Below are 22,062 nucleotides of genomic sequence, written 5' to 3'. Positions count from 1 at the left end.
ATACCATAACCATATAAATTAGTTAAAGCCTCTATACCAAAATAATCTATAACCTTCCTATGATATCAATGTTTATTAACTGTGGGTCAGAGCCTTTGCGAATATTCGTATATTGACCCGATTTGCAGTCATTGCTCACACGCAGGGCTTCAGCCCTAATTAGAACAAACACTAATAAAGGTACACGTGCGCGTGACCACTCGATCTTTGCTATGCAGCTTTCTCTCAACCTGTAATGTTGAATTTTGCAAGTTCGCAGGTTCACTAAAAACCTGCAAACTTCAGCGTTCATAGTAAAACTGAGGAAAAGCTGTCCGCCGCATTGGGAACAGGGAGAGGATACTAAAAAAAATTTTCCTATTTCTTTCTTAACAATCAGTGTTTAATTAACTATCTATTACACATAAACTAATACAAAATGGTATGTGGAAGCCAAGATCGAAGTGGAGAAAGGACAGCATAGTTGTTGGAAGGGATAGAGTCATGTAACAACAGCAAAATTGATAGATTTAAAGACATAGAGTGCTCTTGTCGAGACGGATGCGTTCTCTGCGAAAAGAGAAGAAATAACATCCAACGCAATATCAGTTAAATGGGTAATAATCATTCAAAGACAAGACCACAATCCATCAAGAATCAAAGATAGGATTGCTTAAAATTCAACTTCCAATCCATCCATGATAAAAACAGTAAAATCCTGAATTTGTAGATCACACTATGAAAAGGTTCAGTGGTGAAAATTTTGACACATGAAATTGATCAAACAAGAAAAGTACTAGACAGAAAACAACGGTCATAAAGACATTCCCAAATAATGAACAGCTGTTGTCCGTAAATCCAGGAAAGAAACTGGAACATTATACTAACAACATTTTATAGGGTAAGCAACACGGTTCCTTAGCTCGTGCCGGTAAGGTTAAGTCTCAAACTCCAAAGGTCGACAAGACTGAGAAGCCAAAGAAGCCAAAGGGAAGAGCCTACAAGCGTTTGTTATACACTAGAAGATTCATCAACGTTACCTTGACCAACGGTAAGAGAAAGATGAACCCATCCCCAGCTTCTCAATAAATTTAATGCCTCCAAATCAAATTGAGCATTAGCTGATGGCGGGAGAATGTATTCTATCTATGATATCTGAACTTTTCGGCATATTTACGAAAATGGAGATTCATCTGTCGAGCTTAAGCTCAAGACGTTCTCCGATGTTACATTAGTTACTACATATTTCTTTTCTTTGGTTATAATAAATATATTACATGTAAACTATTTATTGTTGTAGATTAAGTTATTATTGTTGCGTAGTTCGTCAACAATGTGTTTATTGTTGAGTATTCCATCTCTAAATTCGTACTGCTCTATATGTTACTACTTATGCATTATTTCATTTACCACTCTGGTACTAAGAAATAAGCATACACCCTTGCTCTGATCTCTGCTGTTTCTTGGTCTTCTTCAAACATAGGCGTCCATTGAACCATCTCTATGCATTCTGGCTTGAAATCAAACTCTTTGGACGTCTCGAAGAATTGAAGATCATTCTTCAACAAATGAGCCCTGTGTGGTGAAAAGACAACGAAGCATTTTCCTGTTTTCTTCAAACTTTGTCTACATGTTTTCAACAACTTGAAATGCTCTGTGTGGTTGAAGACCAAATCTGACAATATAATAAAATCGAACTTATCGTCCTCTTTTATCTCTTCATTTTCTTGAACATGCATTAAGGGTTTGACATCATTACCCCAGATGTATCCTTGCACTTCATAACTGTCTTTAGAAATATCACCTGACTTCTCTAAGACATCGAAGTTATACTGGATATGTGACAACAAGTCGGCGTCTGGATAATCGGTAGAGACAACTTGCTTCGCTTCATTGAGAGCACAAATTATTCCTGGTAAGCCTGAGGCAGCACCTAATTCTAAGATCTTCTTTCCTTTCACAAACTCTGCATGTGCATCCAAGTAGTCAGCAGTATAAATACCAGCATTCCAAAGTAAGTGGCCCCACAATGGGGACTTTCCGACCAATTTCAAGTCTATTTTGGTTGGTGATGCATTGACCTTACGCTCGTACAGAGCAAAGTGGGACTCTGGTGGAGGAGGTAGGAAGTTTTCTGGTTCCTCAAATAAACCACCGTCAAAATTGATTTCATCGTCTGACATGATATTCTTTACTTCAAATGTCAAATAAAGTAGCAGAAGCCTATCGGCAATAGTATTAATTTGCAATTGAAGAGTGATATTTCACGATCTTAAATTTTTTTTCATCTCGCACTCTACAGATCTTGCAAGTGAAGTCATATGGTCAAGAGTATGCGAAGATGGTGTATGTTTGCAATATTAAATATAGTCTCATCGCTATGGCTATGAGAATTCGAAGATATGTTCGAAGATATGTATGTAGATTTAAGGATATATATGATTTCAAGAATCTTTGGATATTTTAAAGTGGTGGTCCTATAACCGTTAGAACCTTGATATTTTTGCATCCATTGAGGTATACTGTCTATGAATGCGCTTGAGGAGGGTTACAATCCGTATATGTTTTCACCTAAAATAGAGAAAATGAACAAAGCCTAGTGATAAAGAGAATCTTAACACATTATATATAAATTATATATACATAGTCCATTCCGGCTTTCAGCTCAGCTTTCGATAGACTCCTTTTGATATAGAAGACTTCTACCATTGCAACCACTGGTGTCTCATCAAGACATTACATGCACTCTCCTGTAAATCAATATTTCTTTAAGTGGGTTTAATACTTATGGCCCAAAGAATACAAGACACTTCAAAACAGAATTCATCTAGTAGCACATAATGGAAAGTGGCATTTTCAACCAGGAATGGTCGAAAGTATCAACTGAATTGGTTCAAAGACCAGATGATATAAAACTATGGGAACAATTAGTGAAAGCGGCAGAGTCCAACAACAAAAATGGCATAACGAAATCGGCAGCCGTCGAAGAGATCGAACTCCTTCGAGTGTCATATACGAGATTTCTTCAGAAGTACCCATTGTTATACAACTACTGGGTTAAATTTGCAGATTGGGAATTCAAACTCGGAGATACGAAGAAGGCAAATGATGTTTATGTGAAGAGTTTACAACATCTCTCGTATTCTGTTGAGTTATGGATTAGCTATTTGACGTTTAAAATTACCACAATGAATTACAACTTGGACGAAATCCTCTCATTGTTCGAGGAAGCCAGATCCAAAATTGGATATCACTTCTATGCATATGAGTTCTACAAGTTGTACTTGTCATTCCTTGAGAATTACCAAACTGAAACCAATGAATTCAAGTCCAAATACTACTTATTGCTAAGAATAATAATAGAGGTTCCATTGTACCACTATGAGTATTTTTTCAAGAAATGGTTCAATCTATTTGTTCAAATTGGAAGTGATGATGCTGCAGCAGCCAAGTTATTGCCATTGATTGTGCCAGAGAAGGAATTAAAACTGTTTAAAGGCACCGAGAACAAGCAGATTGCTGTGCTTTTGAAAAAAACATATGTAGATGCCTATATCACAACACAGTTCAAGGTATATGAGTTGTTCAACTTCGAAAAACATATTTCCAAGCAGTACTTTGACACTTCTATCATTTCGCAACAACAATTGAGCGCTTGGGAAAGGTATCTAGACTTCTTGGAACTAAGAGATTATCCAAGAGCTTATATTATTTCCACCTACGAAAGATGTTTGATAGCGACAGCCAAGTACTCGAAATTCTGGCTCAGATACAGTAACTACTTCATTGCATCGAAACGGTATATACGAGCCTCTGAGGTTTTAACACGAGGTGTGAGCTATAGTGCACATTTTGAGTTATTGATAAAGCTAATAGATCTCAACTTATATCTTCAAAATTTCACTAAAGCCAGGGATTTGGTACTTGCATACATCCAGACAAACGTTTCAATTCCTTTACCAGTCTACGAGAAGCTAATCAGCATAGAAAGGTTATTACACCCTGGCGATGATGATTATGTTTTCGGTCTCTTCCGCGAACTAATAAAGGAAACTCTGAATGATTGGTTCTTTCATCATATATTAAACTACTCATTGCCCAAAGAACTAAAAGAAAATCTATTCCACGAGTTTGAAACCAGTTTCAAAAACTCTGAGGTGTATAATAATGCACTTAAAAAGTTGAAAAATAGAACCAATTCGCAGGTTGAAGACAAGCAAAAGTTTGATTTTGAAAAGGACTATGATGAAGAAATCGCTCTATGTCTCTAATATTAATGTCATAACTAATTGTTTCTGCTAGTTACATCTCTAAGTAGCAATTTATCGCTGTAATAAATACATACCAAAGCACAAGTACGATTCCCCCACGTTTGTCAAATTGCCATTTGTTGAGTGGAATGTAGATCAAGGAAAAGAGCACAATGGCTAAAAGAGCCCCTGTGCTAATGACCACATTATCAGTTAAATTGAACCTGATGGCGTTATGCTTATGCTTAAGTATAACGAGAGCCCCATTTACCCCAATTCCCAAAAGAATCACTAGCAATGGTGTACCCAAACAGGCATTTATTCCGAGGATAGGATTAATCTTTGTGGAAATCGTCAAGTTTGTAATCAAATCATTGATGGAGTTACTGATCGAGAAGACAATTAGTCCGAGTAGATAGTCAGAAATTTGCCATAAGACTCCAAAATTCTTCAACATTTGAAGGATCTTTATTGAAAAGTTGGAAATAACGATCAAAGTGTTTGCAACACCAAATATGTTAATAAAAATACCTTTCAATTTCGGTGAAATAATTGGTAGAAGCATCTGGATAATTGAAATCTCAACTAGTATAAAGGGTATTAGAACAACCCACAGAAAGTCGAAAAATTGCCAATTGAAAAGAATGGGTATCTCTATAAGGAACCAAAAATGAAGGGCGCTGTATTCATTTGCCTTATGCTTCCAATGTAATTCGTCCTGGTCATGCTCTGTTAAATGGATTGGTATTATCAAGAAGAAAGTCATATCTATAATGTTCACGAAAATTTTGGATAGTTCATAAGAATCGTTTCGTATAACAGGTTCAGGGTTCTCGAATTCGGCCAACCCTTCTTCCATAGAACGTGCACTACATGGTGACTTTGGTGGAGTTATGCCGCCATATCCTATGTCTTCGCTGGATAGTATGCTCAATGCATCTTCAATATTGTATGGTTCATGCAAGTGATCGATTCCCGGCACTGTAAGTAAACCTCTGCGTTCATCTTCTTCCGCAACTTGTTCTTCCTCCACCAACTTGTCCTTGTCGAAGAAGCACAAGAATGCAATGTAAATAATGTAAGTGACAATCATGGCGGTGCATTCCAATAAGGTGATTCTTCCATCTGACATGATATACAGAAATATCACAAGAACTAAAAGTACCCACACAAAATCGATTGTCATCAAACGGTGGTGAGGAACATGGAAAGGACTGTTGAATATACTTATGAGACCGATCACTACTGTGAAAAGGATCAAAATGGATCCTACAAGTTGTCCTATCACCAAGTCCGATGATCCAGCATCGAGTGCAACATAGTAGTTGATTAGATCAGGGAACGTGTTAGTTAATGGTACGAGAATGAACCCCAAAATGTGATTGTTAATGTTTAGATGAATAGTCAACTCGTTTAGGTTCTTAAACAAGTAGTTTGATACCAAAATCGTGAGTGATAAAAGTATTATAGTCAATACTACTATGAGCAGTGCACTGATTGCTACTAACAATGGTACACTCGGAGCATACTTGGAGCAATAGTAGTAGCGAGAAAGCAGGAAGTATTCGGCATCGCAGTGGGTTTCTATGTAGTGGCAATAGGCCGGGATTGAGCTAGTCTTGTTCTCTGCTATTTCATTCCACTTTGGCAAGATGCACAAGCTTTGGTCTGCTGGTGGCTCTATTTCTGTAGTATGGAAGCCGAAGCCCAGAACAGTAACGATTGCACTTAGGAATAATAGCACTATTAGGGGCCACGACCTCGAGATTTTATAGCGAACGTTCATCGCGGTAGAGATCGATCCAGAGATACTATAACAAGTTCATGGGGAAAATGGCCAAGACTTCAATTATTTATATAGCTTATTCATAAAGAACATCACGAAGGAAAGAACAATGTAAGGCCATGAAATTTTATTGACTTACTACAATAGTGAAATTCTCGCTAAGTTCCCCTGATTGCTGTGCAGCAGTGCTGTGATAGAGCCCCAAAGCACTCGGGAGAGATAAATAGATAGGAGAGGCGCCGCCGTACGGTGTCTGGAACACATACGGAGGAAATGTATGACTGGCGAAGGCTGCGAACCAATGTGCACACTATGTCCTTCCAGATTGGGATAAGAGATTGGCAACAGAGAAACAGAGAGAGAGTGACGGAGGCTAAGCTTTTGGAGCAAATATACGAAGGACTAGCGATATTTTGGGCGTGGCAGCAACACTACAAAAGATCAGATATATTTCATATTTCTTGGGGAATTTGAGCCAGAGGAGAGAGCTACGGTTTTGCATGTGCTTAAATGGTATTTATGGTTAGCCAGAATGATTATATTTGAATTATAATTTCTGTTCTCGTCGCAGAAGATTGCAAAAGCCCGGATTTTAATAAGTTCCTTGTTGATGGGGTAGTGTCTATTGTATCTATAAAATGGAAAAGGCATGCCACAGCGTTGCCGAAATGCGTGACAATGATCAGGACCCTCGCTAGTGAAGATTCTGCGGTCTAGCATGGTGGCGTTGTGGTAAAAACACTGGGGGAAGAATTTCTATATATCAATGCCGTGTTGCTACTAGTGATGCTAATGAATATATTGGCATTATTATTTTGTTTCTAGCCTCTTTCACGAGAGACTGATATTTGAATAAATAGCCCAAGCCGAACTGTGATTTGATGACTATACATAGCACGTTTCAATGACTTCTCAGCTCAATTAGTACTTAACTCATCTATTCGTTTTCTGGTGATCTACAACTTGTCCTTGTACGTTTTATACAGGTCTTTGTCAAGGATCTCTAACGCTATTTTAATATCAAGGTTGATGTCCTCGATCAATGCCTCTAGAAGGGTGTTAGTAAATGCTCTAATACACATCTGAAAATCTAAATCGTTGGCTTTATGGTCCAGGTGAATGATCCCATAGCTGCTTTTTTTTTTTTTTTTTCATGAATCATAATACATACCTTTTGTAGTATAGTTTAACTCAGGTCTGATATAACCCAACACATTAAAGGCTATCTCTGCTCCATAGAAGTTGTCTGCAAACTTGTGCATGATGTGGACTTCTGCAGCCTTCTCCTTGTTATCATAAAATGGATTCCATCCAATTGACATAACCATTGGAAGTACTTGCAAATCGGATCCAGCCAATTTTTTGCCATGGTCGAAAAGGATCTCATTCCCGTCATTTCTTGTCTTGCACTCGTCGTCCTTTGTGCATGGCGTTAATTTGCACCAGCCATAGTAAATTCCAGTCTCTAGTTGATTCAAATCATCATTTATGGGGATGTTGGCAGTGGGTATTCCCAACTCCGATGATCCTCTGCCAAATCCACTTATAACGACAGATTTTTGCGTTATTGGGAATGGTGCCTCTGGTGCTGGCAAGATCACAGTCTCTGGTCTTGTCATGATGTCGATATGTGGCTATAAGCTGTCGTTATCTACTTCTTAGTCACCAGTGATAATCCGTTAATATATAAATCTGATGCCGCCGCTAAGCGGCGCACGACTTTGTCCGGGTAAACAGTACCTTACGAATACTTAGTAATACATAAGGAGAGAGCTCGTTCAACGGAGAAGGCTTAATTATGGTAACAGGTGAGTACATTTGACATTTTAGACGTTTACACAATATTATGAGCGGATGAAATAAAAACGCCCAATTGAAGAAAAAAAAATCAGTGTCAGTAGTAATGGGCCATTAACCTTGGACTATAGAGAGGGAGTAGTTACTCCATGAAATTGTTAATAAACTTATCGTACTCATATTCACTAACTTTACATTGACATGTACAGTGAGTGAGATCACGTGGTGTATGAACAGGCGTAACGGTACACATTGGAAAGAAGAGAAGCGATATCGGTACAGTTCAACGGTAGTTGTGTAGTGGTAGTAGATGAAAAGTTAGGATTAGAGTTTAAAATTGGCTGTGCTTTGTTGTCAATTAGTACAGATCACTGTAGCGTTATGTAATTAGATAACAATAGTCTTCTCTTTCTCTCAATTGGTGACATTTTTTCACTCCACATCTACAATTTAGCCTTCTCATCTCTACAAATAATAATTCAATTTCCAGTCCATTACTATAGAACATTATTATATTTTTAATCGTTTAAAAGACAAAGTCGACCCCATTCCATCAAGGATCATCGACCCCACAATCCGTTAAAACAGCATGACTGTAGTTCCAGATCTCGACCTACATTCTAATTTAGAATCTAGCCTCCAATTGCTCCAATAAGGTAGCAGCGTCCTTACCGAAAGCTCTGATACCTTGAGACAACTTCTCAGTGGCCATAGCATCTTCGTTGAATAAGTATCTGAAGGTGGCCTCGTCGTCAACGTAAGAGACCTTAGCAACATCAGAAGCCTTAGCCTTGGTAGCATCCAAGATCTTTGGCACTGGCTCAGAAGAGTTCAACAATTCCTCCAATAACTTAGGAGAAACAGTCAAGTAGTCACAACCAGCCAAAGCCTTGATTTCACCGGTGTTTCTGAAAGAAGCACCCATAACAATGGTCTTGTAGTCGTACTTCTTGTAGTAGTTGTAGATAGATCTGACAGAGAGCACACCTGGGTCAGTCTCAGCATCAGCGTAGGTCTCACCGGTGGAGGCCTTGTACCAGTCCATGATTCTACCGACGAATGGGGAAATCAAGGTAACCTTGGCTTCAGCACAAGCAACAGCTTGGACGAAAGAGAACAACAAAGTCAAGTTACAGTGAATGTCGTGCTTCTCCTCCAACTCTCTGGCGGCTTGGATACCTTCCCAAGTGGAAGCGATCTTGATCAAGATTCTGTCCTTGTGGATACCTTGAGCCTTGTATAAGTCAATCAACTCGAGGGCCTTCTTGATGGTGGCCTCCTTGTCGAAGGATAATCTGGCGTCGACTTCAGTAGAGACTCTACCTGGGACAATAGCCAAGATCTCCTTACCGAACTCAATCAACAAACGGTCCAAGGCAATCTCAGCCTTTTCCTTTGGAGAAGAGCCCTTGTCTTTGGCGTACTCAATGGCGACGTCAATCAACTTGGCGTATTCAGCCTTCTTAGCGGCAGCCAAGATCAACGATGGGTTGGTGGTGGCATCTTGAGGAGTGTACTTAGCGATGGACTCGAACTCACCGGTGTCGGTGACGATGACGGTACCAGAGGCTTTCAATTGTTCCAAGGAGTTAGAAGACATTGTGGGTAGTTACTGTGAGATAGTTGCTGCTCGAAAACAAAATCTCCCTCAATTGGAAGCATGTGGTGGAAACCCAACGTTTATATATTCGTGGGCGTCCGAATCTCTGGGGGTTATCCAACCGAAAATCGACAATCGGAGGTGTGTGCACAGGAAGTCGTGCTCAGTTGTCATTGTCCAGTGGTAAAAGATGAGAGGCACACCGTGAGGGCGACGGAAGATCGTTATGCGCACGGAAGAGAGTAGGTCTTATTATTTAGTCAGCGGAGGAAAAAAAAAGAACTGGCTATTGGGCATGGAACGTTATGGAGTGAGCAGAGCATAGTTTGCTACGAGGAGGCAGAGGGACAGAAGAAACGACACCAATGCGAGTTATGTATGGGAGGCGATCTAGAGCTAGGGATAGAAGTGGAGGCAGGTGTAGGATGCGTCACGAATGTGGATTGCATCTGAGTGGGGAGTCATGCTGAAAGGGTTTTTTATTTTGGTGGTTTTCTTTTTTGCAGTAGGGTTATTTGTAATTGTGAGTAACGCATTAGTAGTGGTTTAGAAAGTTCAATGAAACCGGAGAAAAATGGTGACATTCGAGCTCCCCAGCAGGTCGAGGACGAGGGCTCGGTGAAATTTTCCATTTCTACAACATTTCGAACCAGAGTATGCGTATAGAGAGTGCTGGGATGACTTGGTTTCGTTTCAACCTGGGCTACTATTACAATGCTTCCACTGCATCGATTTCCCGGAACTCACCCAGGTCTTCCTGGATCGCACTGATCAACCTTCCGTTGGAAATTGGTCTCAGAACCAGTCTTCGCAAACGAACCGAAAATTGAAGGTCTAAGCGTACGTCAGGTTATTGCCGTTTTACAGGCTCTTGTTGGGCAGAAAAGTCATTACAATAACTGGGATATTCGGTCGCCTTTGACGCAGTAAGGCTTGTGTGGGTATGTTCTCTACTTGTGGTAGTGACAATTATTGTACTGTATTGTTGACTACCACCACCACCACTATTATTACTACTACTACTACTACTACTACTATTTGTATTATATTTTTTATTTTTATACCTCACTCATTGATAGTTAACTCGCCTAGCTTTTCGTAATTGTGTGCCTCCATTGAAGTCAGTTTCACTTCTACTTTCTTTGGAAGTATTCTCTCCAATTCCTCGACAGGTTGCATTCGCGGCTTCGGAGTCATAATCGATACGATTTTCGGGTTGATATTTTCATCCTTCAAATCTCGCCAAGTGACAAAGTTCCTTCCTCCCCTCTCCCTTCGAGAAAAATCACTATAAATTACCCACTGATCCGCTGTCATAGAGAACAGTTCTTATCACGTGAGAGCGAATATCCGAGTTTGCGGGACTATACTACTAACATATGGCAATCCAATCTTTGCTCGCCACATTAGCATGAGCTACTCTATAGAGCAAGCATCATTGCTAACCAAAAACCACGACAGTTAAAATGCTTCAATGAACCAGAAAATCTGTAACTTTCTTCTTACTCTGCCAAGTTTTCTACCTTAGAAATAACCATTTGTGTACGAAATGACCACAACAAAACGGTTGCTCATCAGAGCATCAAACTCTTACGACACCGACCTCGTTGTTCCCGTCAACACCAACATACCGCTTGAAATAGATTCTGCCATAGGAAAGTTCAAATTACTCATTATAGTAAAGAATTTTGACGGTTCCAAGCCTCACTTGGCCAACAGTTTATATAATACAGGCGAGAAAACATATCTCAATGGCGAACCTATTGGACCCGAGGTTTCAGACGTGGATGACTTAACTAAGAGCTTGAATCCAAATCTCCGTGTGGAGGTTCATTTCGAACCAAAAGAACCTATCAATGGCTCAGAGTTGATATTTGGAAATGATCTCTCTGTTCCAATCAAGGACTACGTTCCAACAACCTTATTGTCCACAGGTCTTAAGTTCTTTAGTTGGTTTGTAAACAAGACTATGAGAGCCGATATCTACAGCGACAAGCCATTTATTTACGGGCTCGCATTGAATAGTTTTACGTATTTATCTGTTAACAAGTCGGATGACAATGAGCTCACACAGCAATTATCTCCTTCCAAGAAACCACCAGCAGTACCTTTTACCAACTTCAAAGAGAATTTAAATGAGAACCCTGATAACATACTAAACATACCAGAGAGCTCTACTGAACGTGTGAGGTACTTTTTATCTTTAGACAAGTGTAAGGAATTCACCTTCAATAAAGATACATCTTACATTTTGCAATTTGACACCAACTTTATTAAGATGGCCGATTCCCACTATGCAGTTAGCATTCCGACCTTTGGAAACCGTACGTTTGATATCGATGTCTCTAGTTATGCCAATGATAAGTTGAACAATTTCAATTGGACAATCAAACTCAATGGCATCGATGAAGTTGATACTGGTACCTTAGGATTAGTTATTAATTTTGCTTTGTTGGAGGAAGAAGACAACTAACTAATCTGGAAAGCGTCTGGAACGTTTAGAATCCTGTTAGAAAATAAACTGACTGAATTAAGCCGATTCAACTGCCAGTCTTTATGAAAACGAATTATATCATGTGTTCTGAAATGATAACTCTATTCACTTTCAATATAGATAGAATATAAGATTTACGAAGACAATTTTTATTAATACCCCATGCTCCAAGAATTGAACATCTCTTGAACCGTTAACCGGCTTGGTGTCTCTGAAGAAGACTGCAAAAAGTTAAATTACCTGCGTCGCACCGTATTTGTCCTCTCAAATGAAATATTCACGTGACGCATTTCATGTCACGCTCATCACAGCAAAATAAACAAAAAGCAGTCACTTTCACATATACAAATCTGGAAAAGCAGTCACACCAAGCACCTTTGCAACATCTCCGATTCAATAGCTGCAAAAAATATACCAGGCCATGTCGGACAACAACATAGTACAGCATGAAGCCCTGGATGACGATATAGACCTTAGTAGCGTCATAGCTAACAGTCTATCCGCGTTGACCGAAGGCGACAAGCTTTCAGTTCAAAACCATAACATTGATCATACCCACTCAGGTGAAGAGCACAGGCTGCAACATTTGCAGCAATTTGATACGCATACCCCGGACAATGTGCGATATGATCACAACGAGCACAATGAACAAGTACAACCAGATGAACAGGTAAATAACGAATCACATGAAGATCACGATGACTTGGACTTGGAAAATGCAATTGGTAATGTATTCGATCTGTTTGACTTTGGAAGTCTTGAGAATAACCACGAGCATGAAACTAATAGTGAGGACCATAGAGAATTAAATCAGACCAATGTCAGTGAGGACAAAGAAGAACCAAATATTAGAAATACAGGCGCTCAAAATGAATTAGGTACCGACGAAAGTGAACAGATGCATCAAGAGCATCACGATCCACTTGACAATATAGAAATGGCTTTGGATACGAGCATTAAAAATGATGCAGAACAAGGCCCACAGGAGCAGGACCACTCTTTAAGGCAGGTCCATGATAATGGGAACTTAAATGCTGAAGATATTGTGGAAGAAAATATTGTGGAGGCAAAGACCCAGAAAGACGACCAACTGCCAGTAGGAACAGCTCATATCGAAACAGAGACACGAAAGACACAAGATGATGACATAAACTTGAGTGCTGCTATTGGGAATGCATTTAAATCTTTTACTGAGTCTTCTACTGACAACGGGCATCTGGACTCTCAACAGGTAAGCATAGAAGAACAGAATCATCTTAACGAGTTGCAAGTTGAGTCTAATCAAAGAGAATACGTCAATAATAATGAACCCGACTTGAATTTAAATAATGCGATCAAAGAAGCATTTAAAGACATTGAAGAAGGGAGCCAAAGCCACATCAAGGTTGACCAAAGTACTCGCAGCGCAGTTCTCAGATCGGAAGAACAAAGAGCTATCGCAGATGATGATGAAGATAATTTGGATTTGGATAATGCTATCGGAGACGCTTTTAAGAAGGCATTTGGAGATAAAGAACCTAGCAAGGAGGACAATGTAACCATACAAAACAAAGAAGAAACCATTATGCAGGGAGAGGACACGATAACGATTTCCAAAGGAACCAATGATACAAATAAGTCCCACTTGGATGATGTGATTGGCAATGCATTAAAAGATATATTCCCTGAAAACGTTCATCACAATATACATGAAGATGCATTGCCGGTGTCCGGAGAAGATGCAGAGAGTAACCATACTGAGCAAGGTCAGCATGTCCAGCACGAAAAGACAAGCACCTATCATGATGATGACGATATCGACCTAGAAGCCGCTATCGGTAATGCTTTTGCCAACATCATGACTCCAGGAACTAAACAAGGTGATGGGACATTAAATGATGGCTCAGAAGTACCTACAGAAGTTCAAGTCGAGAAATCACCAATTCAAGTCGAAAGAAGAGATGATCAAGGTGACACGGATGAGAAAGATTTAGAGGCTGCAATCGGCGATGTATTCAAAAACTTGGCTCCATCAGCACATGTACATTTTCAGGATTCTCCAAATGCAATTGCTAAAGTGATTCATGATGACTCTGATGCCGCATTAGAAGATGCAATTGGATCTGCCTTTCAATCGATCACAGAGCGACTTCCACGATCAGAACTCCCGCTTCGTTCTCACGTAGAGTCCACTCAAGAGAAGGAGGTCACAGAGGACGATTTGAGTGCAATAATTTCCTCTACTTTCCACAAAGTAATAGGGAATGAAGAAGCAGTCGTACCTAGCTCCTCAAGTCACGAAGAAAAGCATGTAGGTGATACTTCAATGGAAGAAGCAATAACGGAAGCTTTCAAATCGGCAAATAAAGAATCTCCCCAGAGCACAATGCAATCTGAGAAGTCCAAACCGAATCGAGAACCAATGGATCTATCAAACTTGGTTCAGACTATCGTTCATCAAATGTCTACTCAAGATGACTCCGAATTGCACACAGACAAGTTGCCCGTTCCCGAGAATGTTATCCAAGAATTAGCGCTAGAGATCACTCATCAAGTTCAAGACTATTTGACCGAAGAAGATTCAGAGAAAAAGACCAAGGTAACTGGATTACCACAAATCGATGAGAACGTTTTTGCTCATTTTCAGAATGAGGCACATAGAGAGCAATTTGGTGGTTCATCGAAGTCGAGGAAACTTGAAGAATCTAGTGATCCAAGTTTGCAATCTGCTCTTGCTAACGCTGTACGTAATGTAATTGCCACAGGTTCGAGCGCAACTCAGGAAAAGTTGAATCATGATGACAAGGAGGCAGACCTAGAGCAGTTACAGATGAACGATATTTTGCAAAACGCATTTAATATGGCCATGGAGCATCCTCAAGAATTGCTTTCTGATTTGGATATGGAAGAAGATGGCGCATCTAGAAATCAAGTTCTGGCAAGGTCACAACAGTCAGATACACTTCCAAATCAAATGCCAATCCAAAGGTTGACTCGACAAATATCGACATCTACTGCAACATTTCTAGATTCTCTTAATAGATCCAATGACATAACTTTGTCACTGGACTCGAAGTCGAAAGACAAAACTACAGAAAGTGAAGCGGTTAGACAAGTTATGCCTCCATCTAAAGCAAATGCAGATTCCAAGAGCAAGGCTTTATCCATCGCCGAAACACTTGCCTTACACCGTAACTCCATGCTTAGTCGGACATCCAGGGATTATGCATCTATTGAATCGATAGACGATGTCACGACCAAAGAACGTGCTAAGTCGCTAGTACAAGGAGGACTAAACACGCAATTGTCAAACGTAATTAGTTCGATAACTTCTAGAATTGGTAGTGGACCTTCAGAAACAGATTTGCTTAGTGTTATAAGACATATGACAAATGCTTACTCATCTAGCTCTCTATTTCAGGGCCTGCTTCTTTCTAGAGGTGTTCCATCCCCATCAGAAATCATATCTTCTTATAAGACAAAAGAAGACAGGAATTCAATGGTGAATTCCTTATCTCTCGCAAAACAATACTTACAGGGCCAGTCTTCGGCAGATAATGCGCAAGCAGCATTATTGATAGACAATGTGATACACCAATTCAATGATTCTGAAATTGATCCAAGTTTAGCAGGGTCATCAGCTGGATCTTCAAGTGCCCTACCCGAGATTAAGCTGGAGTTTATCGCCTCCATAAGTAACTCAATTGTTTCGGCGATCTCAAATTTTTCGCCTACCAGCCATTTCAGCAGAACCACCTTATCACAGACAGAGAAAATACGGATGGACTCTCCGGAATACAAGGAGAAAATACGGATAGATAACAGAGAGCGCAAAAAGAAATGGAGAGAGGAAAACGCTGAACGAAACAAGGACAATGACTTGAGGTCAAGAGTTCTCAAGAGAGCAGCTGCAATGTTTGGCGAAAAGGATACACCGGAAAAGAAAGCTTGGGCTGATGAAGAATTCAACAGAAGACGAGAAAAACGTATCAGCAAGAAGAGGAAGAATGACTCGAAACCGCATTCTGAAGAATCCAGTTCTGAGAAAACTGCCATAGTCACCGAGAAGGACTCTAATGTATATTTGCAAGATCAGAATTTGGTGAGACCAGTTACAGATATATTCAATATTCTCTCTAGTACTACTCAAAGAGAGAACCCTGGAGTAGCATTGGCTGCAACAGCTGCTGCAACAGCCACAGCAGCAGCAATATATGCCAACAAGAACTCTAATGCAAATCTAAAGCAAGTTGACTCCGCTGTCTCATCTATATTATCTAAGTTAATGAGTAATGCGACAGCAGCTGGTCAACAAGAGCGGATGGCTAGTCTTTCCAGAGGTGTTTCTTCATCATTCAAATTAGATTCGTCTCCGCCTTTGCAAACATCACAACCATCTCTTCCTTCAAGATTACCTGATGCTGAATTAAGCTCTTTGGTCAAGACTGGTTCTGGTTCTACAAGTGGCATTCTCAGTCGTCTTTCGGCAACAATTAAGGGATTAACGTCAAATAGCTCCTTGCCGGGAACTTTACTAGATTTCAGTAATTTGAATTTGCAAGATAAGAGGAGGGCCGACACTACGCTTCTTGGAGACCTGAAAAGACCTAAGGTTGGTTCTTTTTTGGATGGTAATGAGAAGGATTCTATCTCCAAAATAGTTTCCAACTTAGATCAGATTCGGAATTCGATTGCATCTAGTTCATCATCGCATATTTGGAATTCAACGAGTGCACTCAAGATGCCTCAATATAAGAAAAGAGAAGTTGGCGATGTCGACACCAAACCACCTAGAAGCTCTCAGGCCAAGAGCGAATATCCAGCGTTGTCGTTGCCAACGGCTTCCCCATTCATATCCAACAAAGTCCATATGGGAATTAATATCAATTCACCTGCTACAATCTCTGGTTTGAGAAAGCCTGGAAGCTTTCAGAAGCCAGATCATGGAAAAGCCAGAAGCATGGGATTCCCCAGGTTACCCACTGCATTAAGTAAGCAGAAGTAACTTCATTCAATTCTATTTATTGTGTAATTATACTTACTTATCTATTTAATGACATACGAAATTCATAATATATTATAAATGTTCTTTAGAAAGGTTCAGTCTCTTTATGCAACCAATTATACGCTCTCTTATCTTCCATCTCCAATAATTTTTCTGCAAAGTCCTCTCTTACGCTCTTGTGATACTCGTTAATCCAATTGACTTCCACCGGAGAGAGCAAATTCGTGTCAATTAACTTTCTACAGAACGGGACCTTGGTCAAATAACCAAAGCCTAAGAAATTCTCCCCGTTTCTAGTCTTTCCCACTAAATCATCACATTCAATAATTTCTAACTCACTCTCAATGCGGAAACCTACCTCCCCATCAATATAGAAACCTGGTTCGTCTGTGAGAATGCCCCCCTTTCTGTATAGGTCAAGTGCAGTTGGACCTCCACTTGTTGTCAGGATAGACAATGGGCCTTCATGGACATTTCCAAAGCTACCAACCCCGTGTCCAGTTCCGTGGTTAAAGTCCAAACCTTCGTTCCACAATGGCTGTCTGGCATAAGCATCAAGTATAGTTCCTGTACCTGTAGAATGAGGAGGAAACTTTGCCATTGCGACAGCAAGATGGCCCTTTAATACCAAGGTATAATACTTCTTGTATTTGTCAGTTAGTCCTTCATAACCAAATTTATAGGTTCTGGTAATATCTGTTGTTCCCTCTAAGTAATGGGCGCCTGAATCGATAAGGTAAATCTGACGAGGATCAATGATGGCATTATCTTCCTTGGTTGGGGCGTAGTGAATTATCGCAGCATTGGGTCCTGTAGAAGAAATTGTTTCATAAGATAAACCTTTAAAGTTAGGAAGCTTTTCCCTGATGGAGTAAATTTTGCATGCTGCATCATATTCTGATAAGCTTTTCTTCTTGTTGACAAGTTGGTGATCCAACCACGAAGAGAAGAGTATAAATGCAAGTGAATCTTTATATTGTGCAATCTTGGCATTGAAAAGTTCTCTAGAGTTTTTGAATATCTTGGTGTTAGCTACTATAGACTCATGCCTAACATTCTGTTTGCCAACAGATTGAGGTAACGAATCATATAATGCATATGTAGTGGACTCCTTATTCGGTAATACTATCGAGATGTCGGGGCTATCAACAGTTGTGCGAAGCTGAGAAACATCAGCATAGAATTCATCATATTCTTTTACCACTAATCCAGTGATTGTCTTGAGATAAGAATGAAGCGTTGCCGTACCCTTCTCTATTTTGTCCTTGTATGTATATAAGATCACAGAATCAAGCGACACTATAGCGTAGGCAAAAAACACGGGCGTGAATGGAACATCAGTGTCGCTTCGCAAATTAAACAACCAAGCAATATCATCCAAAGCAGTTATTATGAGGTGACTACTGTGATAATCGTTCGATGTCAACGTCTCTCTGATCTTTTTCACCTTGTCATCAGTTGACTGTCCTGAGTACTGAAGCGGTAAATGATACACCGGTTCCATTGATCTTGTTGGCTTCTCAGATCCCCAAACAGCATCTACCAAGTTCAATTCAAATAATGGTGTAAACTCAAACTTACTTTGGTAGTTCAAGACTCTGACTCTTTTGAAGTAATCTCCAATAGACAAACTAATAACTCTTGGATCACAGGAAATGACTTTGCTGAATTTGTTCAGAATTGCCTTGGTAATGGCAAACTTATTCCAGGTTGGATTGCTGGCAATGCCCTGTTTCAACAATTTCCAGTATCGTTTGTCTAATTGTTTTTCGGCCTGCAAGAAGTATCTTCCATCAGTAGACAAAGCTGCCTCTCCTTCCAAGGTTTCTGGATCATCCAAAGTGACTACAGCGATACCGGCGCTTCCTGTGAAACCAGAGATGTATTCTCTCCTTTTATCAGCAAGGGCAGTGTATTCCGATTGATGCTCATCCTCGGATGGAATGATGTAGACTCCAATATTGTGCTGTTTCATCAACTTTCTTAACTCATATAACCTCTGCTCTTGGGAAAGCGTCGATTGTGCCAAAACAATTGGGGTCGTAGTGTAAGGTAAGTCAGGAAGGGGATCATCATCATCAGAATAGTCAATGATATCCTCTTGCATGTAGGTCTCCTTCATCTGTTTCGTTAATTGCGGGAGACATTGGAATGGTTTGGTGAGAAGGGACGTGAATGATGGGCATGTATTGGTAGAGATCTCATTCTCGGCAGCAAGCTGTCTGTTACGGTAACCCAACAAAGGTTCTTTTTCCGAGTATTCTGGCATTGTGTATACAGAGAGATCTAGCTGAATCACAGACCAATATCCACTATGCTTGATATAGAAGAATTAAAGAACGAATTGAGTTGGTTATCCAATAAAGAAACATGTCCTCGTTATAAAGACAAGTCCGTGTGACTCCAAAAAGATAAGCGCCGGAGCCAAAAAAGGTGCGGCATTAAAATCATCATATTGTGACAGACTGCAGGTTCCAAATGTCATAGTAGCCGGGAGGAAAGTGGGGACCGATGGGTGTTAAATGGTGGTGGATGAGTTAGGGCTCGATGAACTGTGATGGAGTAAAATATGGAGTAAAATATGGAGAACTAGTCCTTGGTGTCGTCGAACGTATTGACAGACTTATGTGGATATCGGCAGATTTCAGTGGAAATCATTTGAAGTATATAACTATGCTAATGGGGTTGTACCAGTAATATTGTCTGTATACAATGCTCCAGACAGGTGTGGGATGATGTTCGCAACTTCAAGAGCCTGGTGTGGGAAGAGCCTCTACGAAATCGGCAACTAACAAATAGATGCCACCTTTTCAACCTTTGTGTCGGGTTGGTATAGTTTGTAGTAATCACTTCTAAACAATTCTAACAAGATTGCCGGAAGCTATCTCTGTCCAATAAGTGAAATCCCTAATGTCCATTTTAGGCCGGGAGTTAAGACAAAGAATGGCTGCAAAAATTCATATATTCATTCAACATTATACATTAACTACAAAAACAATACATATTTCCTATGGTTGGTAAGCTGGTGGCTCGTCGCTGGTAGCTGAATATAATTCTTTCAAGTCATCTAGCTTCTGCTGGTACATCGACTTAGTCTTTCCAGGTTCATTATCCATCCACAAAATAAGCGAATCAATATAATTTACTAGCTTTATCTCTGCGACAGATAATGCAACCTTCTCAGTCTCCTCATCATCGTATGTGCTTTTCAAGTAAAGGACAAACTCTTCAATCTCATACCTGAGCATCGCGGCATCTCTGTCCTCCTTTTCCTGGAATTGGAATGCTTCAAATTCTCTCATCATCTTGTCAATCTCTTTACCAGTGAGACCTCCTTGATTGCGGGTAATTGTAATGTTTCCAGAGCTAGAGGAACTTCTGTCTTTGGCCGTTACAGTTAAGATACCACTTCCATCAATGTTGAAGGTAACGTCGATCTTTGGTACTCCTTTTGGATAAGGAGGAATTTCAAGAATAAAAGAACCCAAACTCCGATTATCCTTGCATTTCGTCTTTTCACCCTCGAACACATTTATAGACAACCGAGTATGGTTGTTGTAAGCACTAGTAAACTCTCTCATAAAAGTGTTTGGAAGTATTGATTTTCTGGGGACAACAACGTCAAACTTGTTCCCCGTTGTCTCGATTCCCAAAGAAAACGGAGTTAAGTCATACATAACAATTCTTTCTAAATTGGGTGGAACATATGAAGAGAGCATTGCCGCCTGTATTGCTGCTCCCTGTGCAATTGCTTCGTCTGGATTGATTGAGTGGTTGAGTGATTTTCCTTTAAAAAATTCTTTCACTAAAGATTGAATCTTGGGAATTCTAGTAGACCCGCCAACCATAACAACCTCAGCAATTTGTTTCTTGGAAAGCTTCGCATCCTCCAACACGAACTCGATAGGTTTTATGGTATTCTTAAAAATATCGCAACAAAGCTTTTCAAATAACGCTCTGCTGATTTGAATAGAAAAATCATTGCCGTCGAATAAAGATTCGACAGTCACATTAGTTTGAACAGACGTAGAAAGAACTCTTTTCGATCTCTCGCAAGCAACCTTCAATCTCCTCATTGCAGTAGGATTTTTTGAGATATCTGAGTCGAACTTTCTTTTGAGTTCTTTCACACAGTAGTCCACAAGCCTGTTATCGAAGTCTTCTCCTCCTAAATATCCATCACCAGATGTCGATTTAACTTGAAATGTACCACCCAGGGAAATTTTTAGAATTGAGACATCAAAGGTTCCACCTCCTAAGTCGTAAACAAGGACATATTTTTCTCCGTTTACTTTCTTGCTGAGACCATAAGCTAATGCGGCAGCAGTTGGTTCATTGAGCACCTTTAAAATGTTTAATCCTGCTATAGATCCAGCGTCCTTTGTTGCTTGTCTTTGGGCATCATTGAAGTAAGCTGGAACCGTGACAACAGCCTCTGTCACACTTGTACCAAGGTAAAGTTCCGCGGAGGTCTTCATTTTCTGCAATATCATGGCTGATATTTCTTCAGGTGTGAAGATTCTAATTTCATTTTTGAACTCCACCTGAATTGCAATTGACCCATTCTTTCCGACTACTTTGTAGGGTTGTCTCCTTAAATATTGCTTTATCTCAGTGGAATATTGTTTTCCAATTAAGCGTTTGACAGCAAATATAGTATTCACAACATTGCCTGACATTTGATTATGTGCAGCTTCGCCTACCATAATCTCTGAATCATTGAAGGCAACCAAAGAAGGTGAAATTCTGTTCCCTAACTCATTGGGGATAATTTCTGCACGATTGTTTGTGAACACACTCACACACGAATAGGTGGTCCCCAAATCTATTCCGATAGCTTTGGAAGGAATTGTCATATTAATAAACTTAGTAAAATTTCTATTGATGAGTGAAACTAATGATGAATGCTCAACTCATATTCAAGAGAACTGAGCCCTTTAAATACACCAGTTCATTCTTAAGTTTAAGGGGCATTACTTTAACACATTTAGCAATATGGACTGGAGTTAATTTTGAATGATAAGAGTTCTACCATTGCATGAGATAAAATTCCTCAAACGCAAGACTCCGATAATAACTTGGTCTTTTTGAAAAATAGATTGCTCAGGTATGTGTGACACATAAAGTGACTGCTCATAGCTGCAAAAAAATTAAGAAAGAGTCACAATCAAA

The 22,062-nt window shown here is 39.9% G+C and overlaps 10 protein-coding genes across 10 annotated transcripts; 4 read left to right on the top strand and 6 right to left on the bottom strand. All coding sequences in view use genetic code 12, as the record gives it.

Moving 5' to 3' along the window:
• Positions 1–321: 321 nt before the first annotated feature.
• RPS30 (40S ribosomal protein eS30) lies at positions 322–1,263 on the top strand. The gene is made up of 2 exons (XM_064916123.1): positions 322–421; positions 880–1,263. Exons 1-2 carry the CDS (start codon positions 419–421, stop codon positions 1,066–1,068), a joined length of 192 nt encoding a protein of 63 aa, XP_064777004.1. The 5' UTR covers positions 322–418; the 3' UTR covers positions 1,069–1,263.
• Positions 980–2,491, bottom strand: RJT20DRAFT_10575 (S-adenosylmethionine-dependent methyltransferase). Its single transcript, XM_064915720.1, has one exon. The coding sequence runs from the start codon at positions 2,160–2,162 to the stop codon at positions 1,386–1,388; it is 777 nt and encodes a 258-aa protein (XP_064777003.1). The 5' UTR covers positions 2,163–2,491; the 3' UTR covers positions 980–1,385.
• Positions 2,492–4,266, top strand: PRP42 (mRNA splicing protein). Its single transcript, XM_064915721.1, has one exon. The coding sequence runs from the start codon at positions 2,820–2,822 to the stop codon at positions 4,248–4,250; it is 1,431 nt and encodes a 476-aa protein (XP_064777002.1). The 5' UTR covers positions 2,492–2,819; the 3' UTR covers positions 4,251–4,266.
• RJT20DRAFT_10646 (uncharacterized protein) lies at positions 4,266–6,235 on the bottom strand. Its single transcript, XM_064915728.1, has one exon. It carries the CDS (start codon positions 6,013–6,015, stop codon positions 4,282–4,284), a length of 1,734 nt encoding a protein of 577 aa, XP_064777001.1. The 5' UTR covers positions 6,016–6,235; the 3' UTR covers positions 4,266–4,281.
• Positions 6,236–6,853: 618 nt separating this feature from the next.
• Positions 6,854–8,035, bottom strand: RJT20DRAFT_10644 (riboflavin kinase). Its single transcript, XM_064915727.1, has 2 exons — positions 7,187–8,035; positions 6,854–7,063 (listed from the first exon to the last, which is right to left on the bottom strand). Exons 1-2 carry the CDS (start codon positions 7,632–7,634, stop codon positions 6,972–6,974), a joined length of 540 nt encoding a protein of 179 aa, XP_064777000.1. The 5' UTR covers positions 7,635–8,035; the 3' UTR covers positions 6,854–6,971.
• Positions 8,036–8,290: 255 nt separating this feature from the next.
• On the bottom strand, positions 8,291–9,456 carry TAL1 (sedoheptulose-7-phosphate:D-glyceraldehyde-3-phosphate transaldolase). The gene has a single exon (XM_064916122.1). The coding sequence runs from the start codon at positions 9,410–9,412 to the stop codon at positions 8,438–8,440; it is 975 nt and encodes a 324-aa protein (XP_064776999.1). The 5' UTR covers positions 9,413–9,456; the 3' UTR covers positions 8,291–8,437.
• Positions 9,457–10,845: 1,389 nt separating this feature from the next.
• RJT20DRAFT_10583 (uncharacterized protein) lies at positions 10,846–12,106 on the top strand. The gene has a single exon (XM_064915722.1). It carries the CDS (start codon positions 10,962–10,964, stop codon positions 11,883–11,885), a length of 924 nt encoding a protein of 307 aa, XP_064776998.1. The 5' UTR covers positions 10,846–10,961; the 3' UTR covers positions 11,886–12,106.
• On the top strand, positions 12,107–16,974 carry RJT20DRAFT_10584 (uncharacterized protein). The gene has a single exon (XM_064915723.1). It carries the CDS (start codon positions 12,328–12,330, stop codon positions 16,888–16,890), a length of 4,563 nt encoding a protein of 1,520 aa, XP_064776997.1. The 5' UTR covers positions 12,107–12,327; the 3' UTR covers positions 16,891–16,974.
• Positions 16,970–19,277, bottom strand: RJT20DRAFT_124066 (uncharacterized protein). The gene has a single exon (XM_064916121.1). The coding sequence runs from the start codon at positions 19,157–19,159 to the stop codon at positions 16,976–16,978; it is 2,184 nt and encodes a 727-aa protein (XP_064776996.1). The 5' UTR covers positions 19,160–19,277; the 3' UTR covers positions 16,970–16,975.
• A 621-nt stretch (positions 19,278–19,898) lies between these two features.
• Positions 19,899–21,746, bottom strand: RJT20DRAFT_90927 (heat shock protein 70; the record flags this gene model as incomplete). The annotated part of the gene is made up of 1 exon (XM_064921352.1): positions 19,899–21,746. One exon carries the CDS (start codon positions 21,744–21,746, stop codon positions 19,899–19,901), a length of 1,848 nt encoding a protein of 615 aa, XP_064776995.1.
• Between the last annotated feature and the right edge of the window lie 316 nt (positions 21,747–22,062).

The sequence above is a fragment of the Scheffersomyces xylosifermentans genome, assembly GCF_036884685.1.
Source record: "Scheffersomyces xylosifermentans strain CBS 12540 chromosome Unknown RJT20scaffold_1, whole genome shotgun sequence".
In the NCBI taxonomy this organism is placed as follows: Eukaryota; Fungi; Ascomycota; class Pichiomycetes; order Serinales; family Debaryomycetaceae; genus Scheffersomyces; species Scheffersomyces xylosifermentans.
Note: the sequence above shows the minus strand (reverse complement) of the source record. Positions and strands in the feature narration are given on the sequence as shown.